This window comes from Dermacentor silvarum, chromosome 1 (assembly GCF_013339745.2).
Source record: "Dermacentor silvarum isolate Dsil-2018 chromosome 1, BIME_Dsil_1.4, whole genome shotgun sequence".
Lineage (NCBI taxonomy): Eukaryota > Metazoa > Arthropoda > Arachnida > Ixodida > Ixodidae > Dermacentor > Dermacentor silvarum.
This window is the reverse complement of record NC_051154.1, coordinates 111,779,763-111,807,656: the sequence shown is the minus strand read 5'-3', so window position 1 is coordinate 111,807,656 and position 27,894 is coordinate 111,779,763. Positions and strand designations below refer to the sequence as shown.

The window sequence follows — 27,894 nt, the reverse complement described above, 5'->3', positions numbered from 1 at the left end:
CAAAAACTGTATACAAGAGCAAATTTCAGGCAATCTTGTTGCTAGAGATATTATTACCAATGCAGTCGACCAATCCACTTACGAACAAAAAGCTCTACGAATTCGGCCCCTGAACAATATGAAACATTTTGACAGAACTTGACGTAGACGCTGCAACAATGATGTAGACGCTGCAGCAATGATGCTGCAAACACGCGGTCCATGTGTTAACAACATTCAACCGAAGTATGCGTGTAGCGCAACACGAATGATTACCATAAAATTTTAGAGCGATAGCTTTACTACTCCAGGTACAAATCCATAAAACGCCTGGTTCCGTAAATCTGACTTTCAAGCTCAGCCAAGGTCAAACTGGGACTTAACCTGCCACTACCGATGGCTGCTGCGTACGCCACGTGGGCGCCCATATATATATATATATATATATATCTTGAAAGCGATCGGCGATGTGGACAAAGTGGGCGGCCGCACGGGCCTCATCTTCAAAGCGATCTGTGATGTGTACAAAGTGCGTCGAGTGCTGGTAGCTTCGTATCCGCTGTGCTTTCGACGCTTAGTTCGCGTTGAAGTGAGACGCAGCATGAAGGTCAATTCACTCACTGCTGCTCCCGCGCCGAGCAGCGTCTGTGTCCTTTCCCAAAGCAAGCAAAACCGTGCTATCGCTCGAAAAACTTGGTTTAACCGCGTTCAACCACGGCAAATTTTTACCGTTGCTTTGACCAAACTATTTACTTCAAAGCTACATGCGTATCATGCCTAAGATCACAAAATTCTATTGCTAGCATAGCTTATAGCAGGGTTGTTGAAGACGCTGCATTATTCAAGTTTGTTGCAACTCCAAGGAATTCTGCGATGAGCCATTTGTATTGTGCATTGCGTTAGTTCGGCCATTCGGACGGCTAAGTTTTGTCGGGCATCTAGTAACAGGACCTCCAGCCCATGAATTCTGATGTCCCTTTTTGTCTGTGTGCTTTCGCAATTGGCGTACGTGAGCCCAACTGCCGGTAAAAGTTGTGTTTTAATGTTGTGTGTTATGTATCCCACACTGCGCACATACGGTTTTCGCAGTCAACAACCATCGAGAAAGCCTACCGGAGGCTTCGCTGGATGTTCCTAGTGCGGTGCGCGTATTAAAGTAAATCCTTCGACGAAAAGAAGCCCGATTGGTGCACCGACAGTGCCGTCGTGTAGGGCTTTAGGTTTACACTTTGAGCGCCGCTATTTTTGTAATCAAGGCTAATTGGAAACTAGTAAACTTGCTGAAGTCGCAGACTGGATTTGTAGTATAGCAGCAAGCAGAGTGCTATAAAATTGGCTAGACTACAAGGGATTTCAAAATGAGTGGGCAGGGCAGCAAGCAGAGTGCTATAAAATTGGCTAGACTACAAGGGATTTCAAAATGAGTGGGCAGGTCTATAACAAGGCGCATTTAATGAAACTGTAATTTCTACAAATTCCGATACTGTATAGTCATGTGTCCGAAGAGCAGGAAGCATGTGCGTCTGAGTACCCCTATTCCTTCTTTTTTTTTTCTTTCTTTTTTTTTTGTGGGCAGGCTTCACCATTCTACATTACCAAATGTTTGCTATTTTTATTTATCGTTTTCTCGCTCGTGGCCGTGAACATTGCCCATGGAATTCGCTATTAAGTGTCATATAAATGATGCATTGAGGGCCTTCGTGAGAGTTCTCTTACTTTAATTTGTATGATATGACTTTTGGAGTCAGCTAGGGCAAGCCAGTGGTAATTGGAGATCGCTGGGAAGGCTTTAGTCCGGCAGTGGATATAAATATAGGTGGCTGCTGCTGCTGCTGCTGCTGATAATGTTATGCCTTTTATCGCCGGTGCTATACGTGAAAGTCCTCCATAAGTTTGATTAGCGCATGCAATTGCTTCATTCGTGTAAAGAATTCGCCCAAGGAGCAAAAAAAAAGTATTAATTGATCAACGTTGTTTCACGTCCCAGAGCAACGCAGCTGCTGTGAGAGACGCCGCACTGGAGAGCCCCGGATTCATTTTGACTATCAGGTTTTATTTAACGTGCACTCAAAACCTGATACTAGAGTAAAAAAAGTAAGAATTCGAAGCGTGATCTGCGCTGTGACATCTTTGAGCTGCACCTAAATGTTATAGCCCTTATATTAAACAATGCTCCTGCAAGGTTGAGCAGCATGCCTGTGTACGATGACAAAGTGATTTTATCGGCTGACACTCATTTATTTATTTATTTATTTATTTATTTATTTATTTATTTATTTATTTATTTATTTATTTATTTATTTATTTATTTATTTATTTATTTATTTATTTATTTATTTACGTAGGAGGCCCTTCAGTGCTAGATCGTCCCCCTGCGCGTTCTCAAAACTTGTATCTTGCGTCATCGCAGGCGCACCGTTCAACCAGCGTAAACGAATACAAGAAAATAATGCAGCGGGGATCACTCAACAATCTATTTCAAGCCATTGGAGCCTATTAAAGTTATTTTTTCGTTCTTCCTTTCTTTCCTTCCTTCTTTCTTTCTTTCTTACCTTCAATTTGTACCCCTCTCTGTTGTCTTTGAAGTTTTTATCTGGTCTTGTGCTAGATACTGTGATAAAGGAGAAGCGCTGTGTGGTTGGTCTCCCACTAAATTCCTTCTGAAATTTCTGACGGGGCTCATTTTATTGCTGGCGTACAAATTATCTCAAACTCCCTTCAGCGAGCAACGGCTACCTAGCAGCGACAAGCGTAGCGCGCCGTCTGCTCGAGCAGACGACGCGTCTCTCTCGTGTCGGAAATGACAGTATTTGAAAGTGGCATGAAAGCTTCTACCTGCTCAGGATTTGGCGTCTGAATAATGAAAAAGTGCATATCTTTAGGTATGGGTGTTTCAATGCTGACGGAGGTCGTAAATTATCCACTCCCGTGCCGCTGCTCCAAGGCCTCCTGAACACGTGCTGCCCCTACCGGCGGCGCTCACTCTTCCGGTCACACGAAGTGGCCGCTCTCTCGCCCCAGCGCGGGCGCGCCGTCGGAACACTTATATATATATATATATATATATATATATATATATATATTGTTACACCATGGTGTAGATCAACAAAAAAGACGGAACAATAGATCGATATCAAAGTTTTGGGGGAATTGGTGAGGCATGGTGCATAAATTCATCAAATTTTGCAAAAGGTCCATGGAAAGGATTCCCTAAAGGAAACAACTGTGGTCAAGTAGGTCAAGCCTTTTTGGGAAGGCCGTGATGGCGCCAAGGACGATGCAAGATTGGGACGCCCCTCCATCTCGTGCTAAGACAAAAAACATTGATAGTGTGCATCCTCTTGTGCTCAGTGACCACCAAATGACTGTCAGAATGATATCAAAAGGGCTTGGTTTGAAAAAGCCGTGCGGCTTTTGACTGAACATTTGGAAACAAAAAAGGTTTGCGCCAAGATGGTTCCGAAATTGCAAAAGTTGCGACGAAAAATTGTTGCATTGATTGGAAAACTTCATACGACAGCAGTGAATTCTTGGAAACGGCCAACACCGGCTGCGAAACTCGAATTTACTAATACCACACTGAGCTGAAGTGGCAGATCAAGGAATGGAGAAAGAAAGATAAGCCAAGGCCAAAAAATTAGTGGTAGAACAAAGCAAAAATTAAAGGCCTGTTGATCATTTTTTTTACTGCCATCAAATTGGGCACTAATAATTTGTATGTGGAAGTCAAACTGTCAATTCAACTTTCCACGTGGAGTTCTGAAGCGTCTGAGAAGTCGCGTGCACCGCGTGCGACCATATTTGCCGAAAGAAGGGCACTGGATTCAGCAGCACGATAATTCCCCTGCGCACTCTGCATGGGAAGTCTGTGAGATTTTGGCACGCAGTTCCATCAGTGTGCTGAACCACCCTCCTTACTCACTGGATTTAGTCCCCTGTAATTCACTTCCTTTTGTTCCCTGATTGCTAAGTGATTCTCCAAGGATAGAATTTCGGGAATGGACGACACTTCAAAAGGAGACATCGGTCCTGGAGAACTTAACAAAAAGTGACTTCTAAGGGTGCTTCGAGAAATGGAAGAAAAGTTGGAACCGGTGTATTGTGTCTAATGGGGAGTATTTTGAAGGCGACCACATTGATGTATCTGAAAGTTTGTCAAATGAATTTTTTAAAACGCACTGTATGAACTTTTGTATATACACGGTACATTGACACTGTCAAAACTTGTGAAAATGTCAGCCTATACTGTCCTTTTCGCAAAATTCTTGACCGAGGGTAGCATTGTTTTTGCACAAGCATCAGCGCACGTAGATTTGAGGGTAAAAAACTTATGCAGATTCCACGCACTGTGGGAATTGACGTTATCCGAAGCATCTTGCAGGTACTGATATGGCAATCCAAAATTGTTTGGGGTTCTGCAAAGCGTTACGAGACACATAAGCATGTTTGTCTAAAGCGATCATTTGTGTGACGCGCGCATGTGGGGCAATAGCAGCAACATGATGAAAATAGTATGGTGACGAAGGTATGACGACTGGTGTATTGTACTGAACTGAAGAAATAGCGTTACAATTTGTTTCGTTACAACCTTTACCCATCCCGAAGGCGGTACAATATCGAGAAAGTGGCGTTTCTCACCTTTTTAAATATTTCATTGATACACGACGAAACACCCCAATGACAGTATTTTATTCGCGCGTTCCATTCCTTCTTCTGTGCGCGCGTGCATGGGCTCTCGTTTCTTCTTTTTCTTTTTTTAAAGAAATTGTTGCTATGTGACACGACGCAGGGCCATATAAGGAGAAGTATGCATGCATGCATAATTTACGTTTATATGCATGCGATCGTGACCTAATGGTTTGAGGATCGTTCTGTTGTGCTGTAAGAGACAGGTTTGCTCTCACCATCTGGCACGTTATTTTAATTTTTAATTCAAGAGGACCGGAACGAGGAAAGATAGCAACCTGTCAGCCTACCTACTTACACCTACCTACTTACCTACCGACCTACCCATACCGCAAAGTCACTGGTATGAGGTAAAGAATGATTCACATTAAAGGTGACTAGTTGGAGATTAAAACCGCTCTTGCCATTTGGCCTGAAAATCTTTCCGTCCGCCTAGGGTTATTTACACGTCACTGTGCTGTCTGGTTTCCACAAAAGGCATCATGGTTATGACGGAAGCATATACGTGCTTCTGTAAGTGCAGATATCGCTTCAGAAGCATGAACCAAAAATAATTGAACAGAGCAATCCGCGCCCCTTGTTGCCACTTCGACCCTTGTCTATAAGTACTCTAATCTCACCGTGAACTAGTATAACACTCTGGTTCATAGACTCGTATTCTCCGCCACACCATCGGGTCAATCTTGGTGACGACGTAAGTCGGGCTCCTCTGGATGCTCGAGCCAACGACGACGTCCTGTGAGGACTGCATTTTAGAATGGGCAATAGGAACGTGGCATTATCTGTACCATGAATGAACTTCTCGGGGCACGTTGCAAATTCTCCTTCAGCCACCACGATGCAATGATCGTGTTCGCTGCCCCGGTCGCGTTCGAACGCGGAGTGCCGTACACACTCTCCGCTTCAGCCCGCGTGGTGTGGACCCCCCGCAGGCCCGGCTGGCGGTCTCCTGCAGAGTGCAGCGCTGCCGGGCGCCCTTGCTGCGGCCGCCGCCTGCCTGCTGCTGGCGCTGAGCGTGGCCTGCCTGCTGCAGCGTCGCCGGCGCAAGACGGACGACCAGTCGGCCGCCGACCAGGGCGCCTACGAGCGCCTAGACTGCAGCCGCTCACCCAGGGTGTCCATCGCGGTGGCCGGCCCCAACGACCGCACGCCGTCGCCCACGTCAAGGCGCAGTCTTCGCCGCGGCACCAACGAGCCGCACTTCTACGGCGGCTGCATAGCGTAAGGGCCGCGCTTAGGCGACAGCGCCCATTTGAAGGCTGCGGCCGACAAGATTGCGGGCTCCTGCGTGTGGAAAGCGTTGTCTTCAATTCTTCCTACACAAGTTAATGAGCAATAAGCAGATCAATAGCAAGAGGGTGCATTGCATGGGCTCAGCTTTCGCTGTTGTTTTCGTTTTTGCTTCTTTGTAGCGTTACTTGTGACAAATGGTTGAGTCCCCCAAACTTTACCACGCGCGTAAGAATGGCGCATAGGCAGGTGAGCAGGTTCAGAAATTCGACCCCGGAAATGCTCTAACGTTGTACAGTGACCCCCCTTTAGCTTTAGTCGTTTATGTGAGTCATTCGACACGAAATGTCCCAACTATGACTCTCGACCATGTCAGATATTTTTCTAAAATGTCACGATGGCTGTGCGCAGCGTTTGCCAAATTATTTGTGGTGAAAATACTTGTCGTTACGTGAGTCGCTTACAAGGTTTGCTAATATTTAAGACAATTTCTCATAAAAAACTATACTTGTTGTCCTCCTATGCGCCATGCTGCAATAATTTTTCTGTAAAATGTAGACTGCGCCTGCTTAAACATGCTGTTAACGTTCATTGGTAATGTTTGCACGGAAGTGTCTTTACACGCCCCTGACTTAGGAGAATGTGTGTCACTTTTACCATTTTTATAGTAAAAATTATTTTCTTATTGTTGGTTTATTAATACACTCGGTTTTCCTAGAAATTAATCCTTCGGTGAAACGGCTCTCCGGCCGAAATAAAGTAAATGAAAAACTTGCCAAAGTATTCATTTCGATACGTTTGCTGCCGCAGTTTTCACATTGAAGTAGTTCTTGCTGTTTATTAAGAGTTCGAATTTGAGTTTATTTCCGTAAACTGATACAAGTTATGCTGAAAGATTAGGAGGAAAAAGCTGATCGCAGCTGCTTGATAGGCCCTAATCTCTGTCTTATTCGCAGGAGCAAGATAAAAAAAAACACAAACTAAATTTTTAATTCGATTACGATAACAGATACATATCAATGTGAGAAAATGATTACATAAGCGTTGTATCGTAAACAAAGTAGGAACCAGAGGAAAAAGGCTAACGAAAATACCGCTACATTAAAACCAACAATGTTAAGGCCAGGTGGCTAAGAATAAGTACAAAAGATATATATATATATATATATATATATATATATATATATATATAGTGGATCCGCCTTGCGAACTCCACGGCTACAATTTGTAGATTACAATATGGCCCATCAGGTAATTAGTTCAAAACTTAATTAGTGAATTTTTATTAATTAGTCTACTATGCATTTCAAGTTTTTGCGCAAGTAATGTCCGCCGCTTCGAGTAGACCAGCTCATTAACTAGAATTGGGTTATCTGCCACAGGTAAACTTTAAGAATTTTTGAAAGTGTTCGCTGAAACGCCCTGTATATATATCTTTTAAGAAAGAACGACCAAATGACTCAAATGCCCTGGCATATTATTTTCTGCTGGGATTGACGCATTGCTCATCTAGATCATTCGCATTCATCCTAATCATCATCATCATCAGCCTATTCATGTCCACTGCAGGACGAAGGCCGCTCCTTGTGATCTCCACTTACCCCTGTCTTGCGCTAGATGATTCCAACTAGCGCCTGCAAATTTCCTAACTTCATCACCCCACCTAGTTTTCTGCCGTCCTTGACTGCGCTTCCCTTCTCTGGGTATCCATTCTGTGGCTCTAATGATCCACCGGTTATTCATCCTACGCATTACATGACCTGCCCAGATCCATTTCTTCCGCTTAATGTGAACTAGAATATCGGCTATCTCCGTTTGTTCTCTGATCCACACCACTCTCTTCCTGTCTCTTAACGTTAGGCCTAACATTTTCCGTTCCATCGCTCTTTGTGCGGTCCTCAGTGAGAGCTTGTTGAGCTCAGTGAGAGCAGTGAGCTTGTTGTCGAGCTTCTTTGTTAACCTCCAAGTTTCTGCCCCATATGTTAGCACCAGTAGAATACAATGATTGTACACTTTTCTTTTCAATGACAGCGGTAAGCTCCCATTCATGATTTGGCCATGCCTGCCGTATGCACTCCAACCCAATTTTATTCTCCTGTAAATTTCTTTCTCATGGCCAGGGTCCCCTGTGAGTAATTGACCTAGATAAATAACGTACTCCTTTACTAACTCTAGAGCCTGACTGGCGATCCTGAATTATTGTTCCCTTGCCAGGCTACTGAACATTATTTTTGTCTTCTGTATATCAATCTTCAACCCCACTATTACACTTTCTCGGTTAAGGTCCTTAATCATTTGCTGTAATTCATCCCCGTTATTGCTGGATAGCACAATGTCAACTGCAAATCGGAGGTTGCTGAGGTATTCGCCATTGATTCTTACTCCTAAGCCTTCCCAGTCTAAGAGCTTGAACACTTCTTCTAAGCATGCAGTGAATAGCATTGGAGAGATTCTGTCTCCTTGTCTGACCCCTTTCTTGATAGGTATCTTTCTACTTTTCTTGTGGAGAAACAAAGATTAGTGCAATCCTTCATTCGCATTACGGTCATCTAAATTGAAATATGGCATAGTACATTTATCGATGACTTCGTTTCTGTGCAATTGGCTTTGAGGTCGGATTTTAATGGGTTTTTTTTTCTCCCTAATCGAGGTATTAATTCTTGAGTTTGGGCCCGGCGCCAATGCTTGGCGTAGTTTTGTGCTGACACTTTGCCGCACAACACGCACGCGTTCGAGTTGCAGGCGCTCAGGGCGTGCAGCGTTGCGCTGCACCACATCACTACACTCCATAGGTCTAAACGAATACTTGAGATAAGTGCTTAAAATCAAGGGTTCTTGATGCCCTCATTTATCTTCATGTGTGCGCGCGCTTCTGAGTGGGTCTTGCACCACACATGTGGTCACATGTGGTCTAAAAATGTCAGGCCGTGGCAAACATTGTCAATGGAAAGCTCTCGATCTGCCTCGCTGCTTCTCACTGGCTCGACAAGGTGTAACCGCAAGCTAAGGCTGGCAGTTTTCCTAACAGCTCTTTCGGCAGGAATGAACATTTGAGCCCACATCTGCTGCAGAAGTTCTCGTTGCAGCTCAACGCGGTGTGCTGTAGAATGCGCAACACGATTGCCGATGTGTTGTGCGGCGAAGTCAGAACGGGACAATACGGAGAGCGACTTGAAAAATTATCTAGATTAGAGCAGAAATTAAAAATGAAAGAAGTTATTCAATATAATACTAATCCTGTGCTCTGCCATGTACTGGGTGTTTCAGCAAACACTTTCGAAAAAATTGCCCGCCAATGGAAAGCGAAGCTTTTTACCCCACCCTCACGGTGACTGCGGCGCACTTGATATTTCACACACTACAACGTAACTTTAACCACGGCCTTTATTATTATTTACTTCACAACAATGTTCACTACTGCTTTATGATCGGTGTGATATACACTCAAATTTTCAGTTTTCACTGTAGTTACATTCTTTGCCAAAGTTAAATCAATGCACGTTCCGCGAATGGTGGTTGGTTGTCTTGCATTGGTGAAGCACACGAGTGCTAACTCTTTCCGTGGTCTACCCATAGTGGGGTAGTCTAGAAAATGAACCGAAGCAGTTACTAGGCTGGAAGGGTTTCGAATGACGTCAACCCTCTTTCAAGCAGCTGCATAAGCTTCGCAACAGCTGCAATCTAATCTTACGGACCGCGCCGAGCCTGTTTCCGTTGTTTGCCCGCAGCCCTTATCATCCATCATGTTGGCTCATCACTTTGAAGCTTGTTTTTGTGGTTTTTCTTGCGAAAACGAGTGCTTAGTTGTGCGCTGAATGCCTGAATTCAAGTAAGCTATACTGCTATACCTGCAATTGTTAGCGGTTCGTCGGGATCGTTTTTTGATTACAACGACGGACACGACAGAACCCTTGGCTGGTAGAGGTACAAAGCTTCGCTTTAAAATTCCAGATAGCACAATTCTAGTTCAAGAGCTGGTCTGCTCGAGGAGGCGGACATTGCTTGCACCAGGGGTTGAAATTGTATAATCGACTGAATAGCGAGGATTCACTGATTAAGTTTTTGACTAGTTACCTTGTGGCCTATGTTGCGATTTACAGGTTCGAACCGTGGAGCTTGCACGGCGATCCCACTTAGAGCAAATTCTCATAATGGCGCCGGTTTCGAGATATTGATTCCGGAACTTCGGAGAAATGCATTGGCGTTCCAGTTACGTTTGTGGTTCAATGCATAAAACGGCGTTCTGTTAAGAAAGTAACTGGAACGGCAATTCATTTCTCCGCGGGGTTCTGGAACTGATATCTCGAAACTGGTGTCATCCTGATAATTTGTTCCAAGTGGATCCGTCTTGCGAGTTCCACAGTTGGAATTTGTAAGTTGCAATATGAGCCATGGGGTAATTGGTTGAAGACTTTAATTAGTGAATTTTTTTATTAATCGATTATGCATTTCAATTTTTTGTGCAAGTATAGTGTCCGCCTCTTTGAGTGGGCCGGCTCATGAAGTAGAATTGTGCTATCTGCTACAGGTGACCTTTAAAAATTTTTTAAAGTGTTCGCTGAAACACCTTGTATGATGTGTGCGGCATTTTCATCACTGATGACCTCTCCGACAAACACTAATACATATCGACACAGGGTCTGAGTAGACACCTCAGGAAAATTTGCGCAGCACTAAATAGAAAAAATAAGCATGTAGATTTTCTTATGAAACCTCGTTTTATATACATATCGTGGAGACATCAACAAACGTGAACAAGTTAACCCTAACCTCAACTCATTACTTCGTTTCCGCTTTCAACACATCGCGTGATGTCGGCATGATTTGACTTGCAAGCTTTGAGGTTTCCATCATCACTGCCGAGGGATAGTAGCTGTACGAAAGTGAGTTCTCGTGTTATTATTCGTAAGATTTGTTGTACAGAGGTCAACACATTTCTCTAGAACTCGCTGAACCCCGTTTTCAGGACTGCTCTGGCGATACCTGACGATGACATGTGGCACGAAATGAGCTGTATGTGAGGTTTCGTGACCGGATTTACAGTTTCCATTGATTTTTATCGACCTGGAGGTCTGCTTAAGCTTTGGTAGCTGCTTTGGCCGTCAGGAGTGTGTTCTAGACAAGTATGTTGACATCTGTACTTCATAATTTCCTTTTGACGTTTCATTTGTCCACGATAGTGAATTAGCAAACTTAATGGGTTCTTCGCGTGGCAACGCTTTTCGCCATGCGCAATTCGGTAAAAGACCCTGCGCGATCTATTAAAAGGGCAGGGTTTTAACAAGAAACATCTTAGATCATTGAGCGACATATACCGTGTGTCGCAGCTAACGTTACCGAAGCTGTTCAACGAAAAAAATATTTGAAAAACATGATGCAAGATACAATTATAAAACATATGGTGTTCGCTCGTCAGAGGTATACAATTGCACGTTGGCATGTAAAATTGTTACCCTGAGGACAAACGATTGCATGAAAACTTTTCAGATGCACCCCAAAGCACCTTTACGCAGTGCTACGCTTGATGAAGAAGAAAAGGGTTTTGACTCAAACTTGCAACGACATTCAACCACCTGTTGTTTAGTGCCAGTATCGTGCTTTACGCAAGCGTCCTAGCAGTTTGTGTCTTTTTAGCAACAAGACTCATCGACCCACTGAAGTGCGCCATGATCAAAAGGTACCTTTTACCGACCCGCCTCGTTGTTGTATACGTGCCCGTAAATCATGAGTAAATGGTGTCGGTTCCCAGTGTGATTATGAAAATAGAGCGCAAAAATTTGCAGCCGCGTAATTCCTGATGAACTCTTTCACAGTTTAGTCTAGCCGATGAGGTGTGAAAGATGCTTCAGCTCTCTGTCAACGCCTATTCCTCCAAGAAAAGCAATTTAATACTAATTAAGTGCAAAAGCCTTGCCCGTTAGATGTGAGATGAGCGTTTGAAGAATTGCACTTCTTTCTTGCTGCTTTTTATGGCAGCCAAAGCTCGGAGCACCGGCGCCTTCACGTTTTCACATCACCAATACTTTCTCGGCTCGCATTCAATGTCTGACAATGCACTTGCCAAGAGCTCGGCGCACGTACTCCTCGCTTTCGCTGCGGCCTAAGAACTAATATTCGCTGCAGATGAAAACAATATAGAAAAGAAGGGCGAGGGAGGAGGCGTAATACCCAAGGGGTTTTACGCCCCTCCTGATGGGTTTTGACATACATACACAATGAAAGCTGCTTACAGAGCAGGGACTGCACAACTGTGCTGTCATCGAAATATGAATTCTCACGATTGAGAACATAGAGTCAGAAGGGCTGTTACTTTCGTCTTGGTCTGCTTTATTATGCAGGTAAGTGAGAAGTGTGACAGATAGCCTCCAGGTTTTTCACAGGCCATTAATTTCTCTGATGCACAACAGAACCCATTTCGGGCTGGCAAGAGCGCCAGTGTATCTGTGGATTAGCGACCTCCGCTGATTGAACATGATGGGTGTAGAGGCAGAACTGCTTACGCTATGTGCTAATTGGTAAACGCTGGAGTCGCACTTATTGCTGTTAAGACCGGGGTTGCTCGAAGGTCAGGGCTAGTCCAGTATCCGCCTGGTGCCTTTTATGCTCTACGATGCGCCAGATGACGGTCGGCCTTGAGCAGAGTCGCTGCAGGCAGCTCCATGTCGACCTCGCAGGCAGGAGCGTCCGATCGACTTCGTGGTGCCCACGCTGGCCGGATCGTCCCTGTGCGGCTCCGCTGCCAGCCTCGTGTCGGACGCCAGCTCGAGTGTCGCTGAACCCGCCGGGCCACCCTGCTCGTCCCCCGGCGACACTGGACCAGTTTCTCTGCTGCCTGTCTGTAAGGAAAATAGGGAATGAACCGCTTTCGACATGCACGATAGGAGAGGAACCCTGCATGCTTGAGAGTACTGTTCATTTATAGGGAACATACCCGTATAGATGAACTCTACTTGAAGGCAAGCTGAATGCGGGGCGAGGAGTGTCCAATTGTGCGTCCGGGTCACCTGGCTGTGTTGTTCGTACCTAGCCAGGGGATCCTATAGAGGAGGAGGAGGAGAAAAGAAAGGGAGATGGCAGGGAAGTTAGCCAGAAAAGCGTCTGGTTGGTTACCCTATACTGGGGGAAGGAAAAAATGTCGCAGTTTCGCTCGAAAGGCGAAACATCGATTGCGATAGCAAATTAGTAGAGAGCTATTCGGAGTAGGGATAGTAGTTTTATCGGCTGCATAAACTTGGACACATTGGCTTACTAACTGCAATAACAATTGTGGTGTCAGCGCGCACAAGCAAACATGAATAGATCACACTGAATGACCGCAGCCAACGACTGTCAAAACGCTGGCAGCAAGCGCAGGTTCGCGCGGTCTATCGCTTCAACGGAAACTCAGCGGCGAATGCACAGCGCATACAAAGGTCAGAGCCGTGTGGAGATAAGAGACGGTGCGGGCGACCGGCACCGCCTGGCAAAGGGCAGAGGAGAAGTTGTTGGCAGAGAAGAAGCTGCCCCCCCTCCCCCCCTCTTCCCGTTCCTTGCTTTCGCGTGGGAGATTGAGTGGCAAGATACGCCTTTGGTGCCGGAGCACAGCGCCGCCCCGCCTCCCTCCCTGCCATACCCCCTCGGCTTTTCGCGCGACGGTCGCGTTTGCTTTCCTCCGTGCGTTCGCTCTCCGTGATAGCGCGCGGGGGAGTTCGCCCTCCGTGATAGCGTGCGTCCCCCGCGCGCTTTTGCTCGCGCATACGGCGCGCGACGACGATTTTATCGCCCTTGGAATCTGTACGGAACCTCACGGCGACGGCGACGCCGACGGCACAAATCCGGTTGAAGTGTCCATATAATTGCTATCGCAATAAAAAGACCGCACCAAAAAAAGGCGAACACTGTGTAGGAACTGCCTCCTATGCTGGTTTTGTGTTGTTTTCTCGTATAAACCGCAGGGGTAGCGGAGTGGTTTTAAGTGTTGACTTGGGAAACAGTAATTATGCGGCTGCGAGTGTGAACCGACAGCGTTTAGGTAGGGATAGTGTTTAAGGAGTCAAAATGCACTGATACTGTCATGCTCGTTGAGGAGCCTGGCCTAACGTAAATTACTGCAGGGGCTTTTTTTTTTGCATTCACGCAGCAGCGTCCACCTGTGTTATATTATTAGCGCATAAATGTATCTTTCATTGTAACCTTGTTCTTTAATATTTTTAAAATTCTTTTACAAAAATTAATCCAGAGGAAAGAGACGCTTTCAGTTTAAGTAGGAAAGGCTGCTTTTATTCTTTTCCTCTCTCTTTTTTCTTTACTCGACAAAGAGAAAGAAGAGTAATAATTCACTTAGGCAAAACTAAACATAAAGACAAATTTAAAGTATAGATGAAGTGCCGATTGGTTCCGAAATGAAATATTCAAGGTCTAAAATCAGAGTACACGCGCACAAAGGTACGGACGCAGACAAGAAATAATTATTACGCAGCCGAACATAGCGGACTTGTTGCTCACAATTATACGAATAATGTTTGGTCTTCTTCGCTAGGAGTATTGCAACTGGGCACGTCTTTCTGTCATACAGCAATTTCATTTCATTTTACAGGCAATAGACAAAATGTGAGCAAGAGGCTCGAATCCGAAGTCTTTTAGCTTGCAATTTACATCACTGAAAAAGTAGTCAGTGAACAGTAAATTAGCAGTGGAAAGTCTCTAGTGATTGAAACTGTACTTTTTTTCTTTGTATGGACTCTTGAAACCAAGCTCAATACATATCAACCATCTTTATCGCGTAGATGTCTGGATTTATGGAAGAAAACGTTTGCTCTAGCGAGTGTTCTCCACAGCTGTCTCTCTCTTCAGTTAACGTTATCGCAAGATGCTGTCGCGCTTTGAGATGCTACATAAAGTGCTAAAGCAGACTGCATAATTAGAATAATAAAGCGGCACCACGTCGCCTTGGCGTATTCACTGAATCGCTCACCTCTTATCCACCTTGCCTTCCGTCGCTGCAGTTCAATGCCGGTGCGACTGTATTCACATAATAATTGCATATACTCAAAGCTGCGAAAGGAACACCCCCAAATGAACGTTAGTCCCAAACACACACATACAGGAAGAAGGATAGACAAGACGAGTGCTTCGTCTTGCTTGTCCTACTTTCTGTATGTATGTTTTTGGGCCTAGAATGCTCCGTATTGTCTCGTTCATTGTATTTATTTTGTCTGTGCTTCTGTCTGTGTGTGTGTCTCGACCAATGTCCGTTCCACCAGCCATCCCAGCAATACATTTTCCTGAATAAAATGAACATGCCGCCAGTTGCATCATGGGCAGCTTGTTAACACATTATGTTTTAACATCAGTCTGTCTACTGCTCTTACGATTTGAGCGAGTGACATTGTTTTAGTATTGTTACGCAATGTTTGTCCAGATATCGCTGTTATAGCGGGTGGGGTATAAGAGATGGTACATCTTTTCTGGAACTCCACACCGCGTACATGCTGTTTGAGAAGTCTTCAAATAATACATTGCGTATACTAGGGCCACGCATTCAGCCCTAATGTTCAATACACATAGAAAAAATACTGTCCATCCGGCACCACCAAAGTATATACATGCGAAGGTTAAATTATGCGACTTACATTATCAACATACGCAAGCCGCTTTCTGGCTAATCACAACTGTCGTCTGCAGCAAGAAGTTGGAGGAGGCCGGCGATGCAATATTCTGCCGGTTTCTTTAACTTGGTCAAAGCAGTCTATTCGGCATTGGGTGTCTTTTCTGAACCATTAGGTGCAGTGCCTGATTGTTGCCCTAATGGTTGTAATTCTTGCTGTGTTGTCATTCTTGGCAAAGGACACATCGCTCTGTCCGGTGGTTCTTCTGCTCTGGCTTGTGTCGCACTTTTTAAAGCTGTTAAATTCACATGGCCCCTCTTTTCCTCATCTTGTAGTCATTTTCGTGCGCGAGTTGATCGATACTAATACCTTACAGCTCGTCCTGTTTGCGAGCCTTTTGCAATACGCACTCTTCATCTTCATGATTGACCAAAATGACATTAGGCCCAGGCAATGCTATAGCTGCTCTAAATGTGATATCATCCTTAAGGTAATCGACAGTCTCCAACTGTGTACATATGCCGATTAAACAAATAGGGTTCAGTTGTGACATAGTGCGGAAAACAGCGCCCCTCTTCAGGCTTATAAATTTTCAGGCGTCATCGCGCAAACTACACTCAGCTCACAAGGCAGCACTATGCGCACTCTAGCAGTGGCTACGGTGCTAACGCGTGTCTAGGTGTTCCACATTATCTGATTCAATAAGGAAACAGTTCGGATCCCGTCTTTGTGGAAGGCTTTTCTGTGTGTTTCAAAGGAGTGGCAGTGGGCACAGATGATTATGGCGCACTCTGCGCCCGCGAAAGTAGATTCACGACTCCAAAGCCTTTTCAGCACTGCTAAATATTCTGCACGTACCGCGCAGGTGGAGTCAGCCGATCGAAGCACTGATTACATTTAGCTCATGTTCTCTAAACCTCGCACATATGGCACAAGGGACCGCTCGGACGTAAACGTTCGTTCATTCGCTCGTTTTTTTTTTCTTTCCGCAGATTTGATAAGTCCCTGGAAGTGCGCCATTTTGTAAAAAAATGAGGAAAAGCAAAGGGGGAAAGGGGGGGGGGAGGCATTTTTCGCATGCGCTTCTTTCTTTTTTTTTTTCTTTTTTTTTTACGTGGAAGCAGCGGCGAACAGCACTACTAAGCCACTTTAGACTGGTAACTTATTCTTTGAAACACTCCTTCCATTCGTATTGCAGGATAAAGTTTGTTGATATGAAATATAGTGAAGAGTAAACTTGTGTATGTTTAACTGCAACGTATGTTTCTCAAATTTGGGCCATTTTAGCGCTGCAAATATTTTTCTAAAGGGGCTAGACTGAGTCATTCCTTCTTTTGTAGAATGTAATGTAGTTAAATGCAATGTAGTTTTCCCGATTACTAGTTAAATATAGACCTGAGTAGGCGTTGTAAGATGTCATGATGCTGTGAAGAGCTGGTGGAGAAACTTCAGGGAGGCCCCGCAGCACCTGTCTATTATCTTCGTCATTTTCTCTGCATGGCTAACCAAGCTTCCTTTCGCGGTAGGAGAGACACTTTTGCTATAGCGGATGAGTAATATAATAACACAGCTTCACATTTGTCTTAGTGTTCCTTCACGCGCTCAAACATCGAAGGAGCAAGAAGCTGAAAGGGCAGTCTTTTTTCTCGCAGGAGGCGGCCCAGATAAGACTCATTATTATGCTGCCAGTAAGTAACTTAGAACGCGGTAATTTTTCACACGGGTTGCGAGATTTTCGTAGCTGCCACCGACGCCGGCGGTGTCGTGTAGTTTGGACACAGTTTAGAATAACGAAGTACCACGACTCCATAATTCACTACAAGTCTCGACATAATCTAAATGTGAACTGAGAAATCAAGTTTTCTGGTGATACCTTTTCTGCGCTAGGTATAGTTAACTATTCAATGCCTCCAAAGGAGAGAGCGAATATGGAATGGGCGGATTTTTTTGGTTTCGCTACACCGTCGAGATAATTAGCCATTTCTGTTTCGCCTGCTCCTGCACAGCACCGCGTTGGCCTTCGGGCCCTCGTTATCGTGGGCCCTTTCATAAAAGAGGGTAATAGTCAATTCAGCCGTGGAAATGAGCGCGTAACTGCGGCAGGGCCGATAGTGGCGTTTTTCAGTGGCGCTGCACGTGTTCCCTCGTGTGCACAATGCGGGCGGCGTGGAGCCGAGAGCGCTGTGTTGGGGAAATGAAGAGTGCGGAAAAAAGAATTAATCACTCCGGCGTCCACTCGCCGCAAATTCGTTTGCTCACGCAAAGCAGTGGCGCTCGCATGTGCAGCTTCTCAGCATGTGTGCCTGCCGCTGCCGATGTTAGGCGCGTTTCGAGGCTACGACGTTTTTATATACGCCTTTCAAGCACCGCCGAGTTTTTGTGCACGCGTGAACGCCCAAGAATATTCGCGCGCTTAGCATACTTCTCTCACTTGCCGCGCGTAACGACCTCAACGCGAGGTTCTACGCGTGAAATACATTCGCAAAAGACGAGGCGACATATTGCAAGTCACGACATGCGTTTCTAAATCAAATCTTTCGTCAAGATGAATAAATATTTTTGGAGCATAAAAAATTTTCGAAACTTGTTTATTAATCAGCTATGGGAGAAGGGAAGGGGGATAACAAAAATTCATGTGCACACTTCATACTTTTCGCCTCGTGGCGAGAAGGAAGTTCCTGTGACTATGTATAATTCGCTGCACCGCCTTTTCTATTCGCTCACGTCTTACTTGAACAATTGTAGCAAAGTGATATTGCACCAACTGCAAAAGATGTAGAACGTACCTGAACATCTTTATAGAAAATCTTGGGCCCCTAAACCGACGACAAAATGTGTAAATTAATCTCTGAATTCCATACCTGTAATTTGCTGTACCTGAAACAAAATCCAAAAAAGCTAACTTGCGAAATATAATTTGGCCAATGTAAGAGCTGATGCCGTCAGACTTGCGTGCATGCGAATAAGAGGACCTTCTGTCAGTCTGCGTGAGTGGTTCACGTTAGACTGGCACGTCATTCGTCTATTTTGTCGTAACGTTGCAAACACTACAGTTTTCCGTAGACTATGATACGGTAAATAAGAATAAGAGAGAGAAATTCAGGACAGAGTATTATCTTCATTGTCTGGTGTATGTGACTATGTTTTTTAATAAAACAAATCGTGTCGATGCTGGCTCTATAGCTCCACTATGGCTACATAACACAGCCATCGTGCACTGCGCAAAAATATTACCATGTCTCTTGATATTCTGCCAACTTACGCTACGTACTACATTTGTAGACTGATGCTTTTGTCGGGAGAGTTCAGGTGAATCTCACTGCATTGCATCAAATGCGCCTGAGCTATTGGAACAGTTATGTGCTACGTGTCTGTCAAACCACGCGTCTTTGTGTACGTTACTGTGCTCTTTTGTCCATTGCTTTAGTCGGTGGTTGGGGGTGGGTGCTCGGAATTTCACCTTCGACATGAAGGCGCCGATGCAGAGGGCGCATGCCCTTGCGGAACGCCAACTGTTAAAGCTTATTGAGAAGCACTTGTTGTCTGACTATACTACTGCCCCAGATGGGCTGGTTAACGGCTCTATTCTCTACTGAACTGTCCAATGAAGCAACGAACGCTACCTAAATATGCTCACTACAACAGATATACGCCGTCAAGGGCATCATTCTTTTAATAAAGCGAATAGCTGTCTAGACGCGTTCGACTATTCACTTAGAATGACAATAGAAAGTTTTAGTACTGCGGCATGATGATACGTACGCAGCACGCAAGCGCTTTGCGGAACGTGGCAGCGCGTGTCACGACAGGGCTTTTAATACAAGAAAACGCCTACGTACGTAAACCTACTGCGCATTTTGCATCGCGCTCTTTTTTTACTCTTTTGTCTCGCTCTCTCCCGAACAATTTGGAACCACGAGAGCAGCACGTGAGGCTCCCCACGTACGTGCGCAAGAATTGGATGTGTGCGTACGCGGCATCACGTACCGTTCGTGTTGCGTTCTGCACATGCGTACTTTGCAGAACGTAGCAATCTTACGTACGCAACGTACGCAGCACTAAAACTGTCTAATCATCGTCGGTTGTTCCTGCACGTTTTTAGTTTCTTACGTGGGCTAGCTACTGTGTGAGCTTAGTAGGTTTATCCAAACAAGAGAGAAGCTCAAAAGAAGATAGAAACTTGAAATGATGAGTAGTCGAACAAGGAATGTCGCTCTAAGTAAAAGTGACGTTCCGGATGCGCTGTTTTAGAAGAAATGGAGAACTTGCGAAACGCGCTGTCGGGAAATTGACATGTTGTAAAATGGAACTCGTGGAACCATCTGTATAAGGTGGGTGGAAGTTTGGACATGGCTGGTGGCTATTTCTCATCGATTTTTTGAACGTCCAATTTTACTGTTATGAGAAAACCTGCAGTGCCCTTGCCCGGTGTCACTCACTGGTACCTACGAAATGGCAAAGATAAACAAACGTAAACAGCGCATCGGTGTGTCTTCGGATGAGCGTTAGGTGGAAAAATCGCCTTTACGTGAATTGCGACAGCTCCGGTCACCGCAAGAAAATACTATGTTGTATACTATGACGTACATGTTCTGTCTCTCTGCCGCCGCAAGCACTGCGAAATGCGCTATTAACCCTTTCACCCTGGTGGTATCACTTGGCGTCATTACAGAAAACGTTCTACAAATTTCAAGAAACAAAATAAGTAGGAGAACTTATGCTTTCGACCCGAAGATTGCATAGTCTTGAGGTAACTGCCAAAAGGTGGGCTAGAAAGTGACAAGAAATGCAATGTTGTGCCGAAAACTCAAACCAAGAAAATATATAGTGGCAGTGACACTCTTGGTCCCACTTTAGGAGCTTGTCAGAGTTTCCCATCTCGAGCGTGTGGCTTGATAATATAATTTTGCAGTTAAAATGTATTAGATAGCGGCAGGAAGAGAAAAAAAACTAATGTAGTAAAGCTGTAGCTCATTTTACGATGTGGGAATTTGACCTCACCAGGTCTTAATGGCTGGTGACTATCTCCTGTGTGATCTTAGTCTGGTTAGATTCTCTGCCTTTCTTTCCTCCCTTCTCTCTCTCTCTCCCGTGTTATCTTAGTAGGTTTATACAAACAAGAGACAAGCTAAAAAGAAAAAAGGAATAGTCGAACAAGGAACGTAGCTTTTAGCCAAAGCGACATTCCTTGTTCGACTACTTCTCATCCTTTCTAGTAATACTGTGTAGCGAAGCGTTGCTGCTAAATGTCTCTGGTGTTTTCTGGAACTGCCGCTGTGGGACGAGAAGCGACCGGTGCTACGCAAGGCAGTGACATCTCAAATATATTAATTTCGTAAATGAAAATGTACTGCAACCATTGCACCCACGGAGGAGTAGACAACATGCTAGACCGCAGCGGAAATGCTGTCAAAGCAGAGCAAACCAGCTGTTTCTGCGGAACTGCAGCCACCGATTTCGTGGTATATCGCTCTGCGCAATTTACTTCCGTGTGAAACATCCGCGCTGCGCTTCGTGATAGTTACCGAGCTTGAAGCATTATGCCATATAGGCCAAAAAGATTTGCCACAGGACTCTTTCCTTTCTTTTTGTCTGTTTCTATGTCCAGAATAACTAAAAAAAACGTAGGAACCGACAAGGAGCAGAGTCGACCTAATTCCGTATCAGGCGCTATCCGTTTCACTATTAGCCACAATAAACAACAAGAAGCTGGAAAAACAAACAAGAAAAGAAAAAACAAAGAGCGCTTGCTTCATTTGTTATCAATACCGTTCACAAAGCCTGTGCGTAGTTCGTATGCACACGAGCTGGTTGAAGCCAGAGCAAAGAAGCCACTAAGGTTCTATTATTCGGCAAAGTAAATCAGAGTCACTGGCGATGCCGACCGTGCTCTTTGTACGTGCCACCTGCTCCAACATGCCTTTCTCCTCGTAGCCACTGCATCAAATTCAAAATTTAATTTTTGCCGCAGCAGAAGCACTATAGTTGCAATGAACTAAACCACTGAGTCGTCGTTACTTTGCGAGTGCCTGATTTTCACTTCAGATTTTCTGCGCGTTTCTCCTGACGACTGTCTCATATTATTCGACATTGGTTATTCGACTCAACATCACTTTTATCGACCAAACATCGTAACAAAGATATAGGCATCAGAACGAACCTGCACACTAATTGCCGATGCAATTATTAATGCGAAACATTCTTTTCGAGTGTAGCCCAGCCCAGGTTTTTCTGCCAACTGTCTGACCGTTTTCACGAAGCACCTAGAGTTATCAAACGCGTAGATAGTGCCCGAAGTGCCGGTGAAACGGTGTGCAATCACTAATCGCTTCACATATCCGTTCTCGGCTTCCTGGAAAAGAGCGCCGGGGTTCTTCGAAAAGTGGCGATTGTTGACGGTTACGTTAGTCCTATTCGTATAGGAGTCTAGCAATATAAGTGACTATTGACGCTAGACACCCCAGGCGCGCGTAAGAGACGTCAGGACTCTATAAAAAAGGGCGCTTGCTCCTTCCCGCTTCAGTGCGCCCTGGGAGCTGCGTGGAGTCTCCGCGTCGCTTCTGCAGGATCGTTTCACGCCAGAATCACTCGCCCCAAGAAACTTCTCATTCCAGCTCAGTTCGAGGAACGTAAGCGTAAGTGCGCCGAGGCCGCTCGTCGTCTTTATGCGGTTCAGACGCTTGAGGCACGCGCCGCCCTACTGGAACGAAAACGAATCGCCGAACGTGAACGTTACAAATCAATCAAATTAATGAAACCAGTGAATTGATGGACATTGCAGAATTTATTGTCAAATTAATGTACATGTGTACCCTAATGTAACCTAATGTACATAATCATCCCTACCACTTCGATGTAATAAAGCATTTCATCTTCAACAACTAAGCCACATCAAGCGCCATTGCGTGGACGGCCTTTCCACACTGGCCATCCTTATGGACGTTGCCAAGGCATACGACTGTGTGCTTCACACAGGCATCATCGATGGACTCCAAGCCATGGGCGTCTCGGGAAATGCTCTTCGATTCGTCCATGAATTTCTTAGGGATCTATGTGTCCAGGTTAAGCTCGGAAGTATAATGAGCAAAAAGCGGCGCATTTCCCTCGGCGTCCCACAAGGAAGTGTCCTATCTCCCTTGCTTTTAACGTTGCCATGGCCAGCCTTCCAGATGCACTGAAAGTAGATCGGACGGCGGTTAAAATGTCCATCTACGCAGATGACATCTGCATTTGGATCTCGGGATACCGACACAAACGTTTGGCCCGGATAGCCCAGGGCGCAATCTCCATCATCGAATGCCACTTATCAACGCTTGGCATATCTTTACCAGTGAAAAAATCTGCCTTCATGCTTTTCCCGGGAGTGAGACGAAAGTCAACACACCTGACGCTGAATATCAGAGGGCATCCAATTCTTCGTGCAACTAATGTTCGATTCCTGAGCGTCACGTACCATCGACAGCAAGCTACTATGGCGACGCGCGGTCGAAAGCGTTGTGGCTGCATCAGTGCAAAGAGTCAACGCACTTCGTCGCTTGGCAGGTGTACGTTGGGGAAACAATCCTATGTCCGTGCTTAAACTGAGCGCTGCACTGATAACAAGCCGTATTCTCTACCAGCCCCCGCTGATATCCCCATCATCGAGTCAATTCGAGCGGTTGGAGGCAGTGCACAGAAAGGGACTTCGCTTGGCGATGGGAGTTCCACAGGCGGCTTCAAACATGAAAGTCACTAATAAGCAGAGTCTCTTCCACTCCGCCTCTTGGCATCTCAGGCCTTGCTGACGCAGCTATTAAGGCTGGGTGAGTCCCGCGCAGGCACGGCGCTTCTCCGACGGCTGAGAGCAAGAACTCGCTCACATTTCCTTGCGGCGGTGAACACCTTCCGATTTTTAGGATTGGAATGGCCTAAACGGAGTCGCCTTGACCCGCCGTGGTCTTTTTCGCACGTTACCTGCAGCCTCAGTGTATACCGCCTACAGGCGAAACGCACCATTTCAACTGCCGAAGCAAAGTTTCTTGTGCTGTACCACTTAAGCACAGCGTTTGAAAGCCACTTACAAGTGCACACAGACGGTTCGGTGTGCGCACAAACACATAGCTGGGCAGCGGCATTCTGCATACCCTCCCTTGATGTGTCATGGTCTGGCCGCCTGGGTCGCGTAGTTTCCTCAACAACAGTAGAAAGTTCCGCAATCACCACGGTTTTGCCGGAAACTACGGGTCTTTTCTGCGCGAGATGTCGTGGTGCTGACGGACTCCAAGTCAGCGTTACAGAGATTACATCGTGGCCTACCTCTAGAGAAATTCACAAGGCAATCCCTGGCACTGATTAACGACCTAACGAGCAAAGGATTTAATGCAAGGTTTCAGTGGATACCATCACACGTAGAAATTGATGGAAACGAGAAAGCTGACGACCTTGCACGCCTAGCACTGACATGTGTCCGAAAAGTGAAAGCTCCGAAAACTTTTCAGCACCCTAAGGGTGCAATCCGCTTTCACTTTAGAGCGATCCACAGGAATCCACACGGAGCCTGTGTGACTCATGGATTTACTCGCGAAGAAGCAACGCGTTGTACCTCATCAGGACCAATTCCGTGTACACCCCAGCTTGGTTATTCAAGACTGGGCTTTGCGCTTCCCCACTCTGTACCTTCTGTGGTGACATTGGTGACATCGAACATTTCATTTGGCTACGCCTGCAGTTTGACACAGGAAGAAAAGCGTTGGTCGACACGCTGCAAAAGAGGACCTTTGAAGACGTCGTTTTCCCTGGAGGGCCCGAGGCAATAAGGTAGAGAGTGCAACGACTGTTGATAGCCTTCCTGCGAGACACGGGGCTCATCGACACCTGGTGACACACCCCTGATCTCAACTCAAAGGAGGATCAGGCGGAATAATTGCTGGCTATGTATGCCAGGCTAACCCCGCCTGCTTCAACATCATCACCACCACCACCGCCACCTACTTTTTACTTTATGGTTTTAGAGCCATGTTGTAATTGCAGAATTGAAGTGAGCCGGTGCTACAACTTAACCCTTTCATAAGAACAGATTCTTTGCCTTTAAACGTTGCAGCAGCGCCTTCGTCGCCATCTGCGGTGATGGCTTTCCCCCTCCCCTGTCCTCCTATGTAGGGTAGAAAACCGGATTGCCGATCAGGTTAACCTTCCTGCTTTCGTCATTTCTTTCGTATCTTTCTCTCTCTCTCTCTCTCTCTCTCTGTCTTTCCGTATAGAAACTTGGTGCCTTGCAGAATATGTAATCAGAAACTGCTGGGAAATGCACTGCTATACTGAGTTAATATGTTTCGGCTCTAGGGAAGAATACATCAAGGGAAACTGCTAACTGGGATAGCAATATACTTCACGGCACATTTCGAGTTTGTATTTGGCGAAACTGGTACTAGGCACAAAGTTTCTAAAAAGGTTATACCGTATACCGTACCGTATTTCATTTCAACTTTCCAACATTTCAGTATACCGGCTGACTTCAATTCTATAGTTGCATGGTCCATAAATTCATTGTGCTAAAAGAGATGCAGTGATATTTTGTTTAATAATAATCGTACTGATGATTACCGCGTGAATTTTGGCGACCACCATGGCTTGGTCAGCAATAATATGTCGTTTTATGTAGAATGCAATTTTTAAATAATTATAGCGTCTCCGCTGAAATACGCGGTGTGTAATGGAATTCACACGTGCGCTTGAGTCGTACCATCTTCATAATGCAAGGTACTTATCATGCATATTAAGCAATTAAACATACAATACCCAGTGAGCTAGCGAACATGACATCAAATTAATATTAACGTGCCTGCTTCTGCCGACGGAATTGTAACAGCGCGCAGACCGAAAACAGATTTTTTTTCTTTTTTTTTCTGAAGTTCCTCTCTTTCAACAATGGCTTTTAGCGTCGAGAGCTATACCTTGGGTGTGAGGTACGCCGTAGGGGGGAGTGTGTGATCAACATCGTTTACCGGCATTTTGTCAGCGTTCACGGAAATATCAATACATGGGCGCATCCGCGTACTTATTCCACGGGGTGCGAATATTGTATACTGTCGAAATATTTACTTAGCACTTTTAAACAACGCGAGTCGGGCAGTGGAAAGTGCTTTGAACACAATGCCCAGTAGAGGAAAAGAGCCCTTGGCGTTGACATGTTGTTCGACTTTCTCTCCCTTCGTGCGGCGCAGCTACCTCGCTGCTGGGCGGCCTGAACCCCGAGCTGTACCGGGTAACGGCGGACGATGGCGCTGACGACGGCGAAGAGCGCAGTTTCCCAGAGAGCCACCGTGGCCGCATCTGGTTTTCGCTGCAGTACGAGGACCCTCGCGAGAGTCTCGAGCTGCGCGTGATCAAGGCACGCAACCTGCCCTCGCGCGTCTGCGGATCGGTCAACTGCTGCGACCCCTTCGTCAGGTGAGTGCGCGGAGCGGATTCACGGCACGGGGCCTGATACGGTTCGAGGATCACGCGGTGATTGGTCCGCTAAAGCACCGCTGATGGCTGCCAGTGGTCGTGCACTAACGCGTTTTTGCCTAAAAACGCCAGCCGTTTTCCTTGATTCTTCAGTTTTTCGCAACTTATGGTTGATTCGGTTGGGCCGAGACATGGGCGAGACGTATGCATTCCGTTATGATGCTCGTTTTTCATGCAACCGTTGGCTGGCTTCCTTGTGCAATATAAAAAGACGATAACACATAGATTGGGAGAGAGGGAGAGGGAGAGAGAGAATTCTACATTTCGCCCTGCTGGCAATGCGGCATGCGGGGAGGAGCAGCTAGAGCCATAATTAGCGCCTGAAATGTACAACGGAAGAGACAAAATGATTAACACAGCTAAACATGCATATTAACACTACCTGTGAACATTAGTAAATAATACAGAACATTATATATGCAAGACGAGCAATACCGATGCATTATAATTTATACTTTGCAAGCTTTGACTAACAGAATCATCACTGCCGGAATAGAAGATGTTAACGGGTAGTCGCTTCCAGGACCTAATGGTACAGGAAAAGAATGAATGAGTGAATACATAAGTACGAGCAGATATTCCCTATGTGTTTAGTGAGTGATCTAGTCTTTGAGATAATTATGTGAGTCGGTGTCTGCAAACGACGTCCTTTGTGTGGCGCAGTTCCACCAGGAAAAACATCTCTCGGGAACGCCATACGAGAATGCCAGCGGCAGGACGAGAGGAGCGGGAATTGGAGATTGCGTTCTGATTTTGGTAGTGCTTCTCGGAAAAAAAAAATTATGCGTGACAAAATAAGCAACTTGGTGTTGTGTTGCTTCTAAGCTGTCGAATAAGACTTGATAATCTGGGCCCCACACATCCCTGGCATATTCGAAAATGGGTCGCATATTTCTGTAATACAAAATTACCTTTATTTTTCTAGTTGTGCCTTTGACATTTCGCATAAAAAAATTACCACAGTCTCCGATTTACATATAAGTTCCAACACAGATCATGTGAGAACGTTACACGTAAATAATTAGCATATTCAGCCTGTGAGATATGTGCATCCTTGACGTGACACTGTGCATGAAGAAGCTTACGCTTGTGCGTGAAAGGAACGTTCTTGTACTTCATCAACAAATGACAAACAAATAAAGCCTTAGGCTGAAGCCAACGTTTCGACAAGGGTACGTGTCTTCGTCAGGACACCACCCGCCGTGGTGTCCTGGGTGTTTATGGTGTTGCACTGCTGAGCTCGAGGTCACCGGTTCGATCCCGCATTTCCATGGGGGTGAAATGCAAAAACGCTGGTGTACTTAAATTTAGGTTAAAGATCCCCAGGTCATAAAACTTAATTCGGAGTCCCCTACTAAGGCATGCCTCGTAATCATATCTTCCCTTGGCACGTAAAAACCCCAGAACTCAACTTCGTCAGGGCAACAAGTCCCCTTGCAGAAGCTTTGACGTCAGACTGAGGCTTCCCTTGTTCGCCCACCTCTTCAAGTCTCCATGGTTCTGTGAACCCATTTGTCTTGTTTGGATACTTTTATTTGGACAAATTAAGGGATATAAGCCATAAGTATAAGTTTATCGAGGTGGTTTTGCAAGAATACTTGGTCATATACATATTTATTTTCATCTGCAATATGCAGTCTTCCGCATAAATCCGCACGTTTGACGTATGCCAAGATCAACTTTATAAGCTAAACAGTAGTGAACCCGCCAATAGTGAGCCTTGCAGAACTCCAGAAATTACGTACTGTCAAGGATAACTCTTTGATATGAGACTTCATTTTGCACATAGAGTAGGTCTAAGGCAATTTCAGTGTCATTTCCGTTGTTTTTCCTGTTATCGATTCACCGCTGACATTCTGTCTTATTTAAAAAAAATACTTCTGGCTACCCCCCCCCCCCCCTTTTTTTTTTAATTCTTTCTCTC

The 27,894-nt window shown here is 45.4% G+C and overlaps 1 protein-coding gene across 2 annotated transcripts in view; it reads left to right on the top strand.

The window, feature by feature from the left end:
- The window catches only part of LOC119435106 (synaptotagmin-15), a 402,319-nt gene that overhangs the window by 229,624 nt on the left and 144,801 nt on the right, over positions 1-27,894 (top strand). For both annotated transcript variants that reach the window (XM_037702055.2, XM_049672531.1), the window contains exons 2-4: positions 5,598-5,886; positions 12,570-12,733; positions 25,685-25,910. In XM_037702055.2, coding sequence (XP_037557983.1) covers positions 5,598-5,886; positions 12,570-12,733; positions 25,685-25,910 — 679 coding nt within the window. The remainder of the gene's footprint in view (positions 1-5,597; positions 5,887-12,569; positions 12,734-25,684; positions 25,911-27,894) is intronic.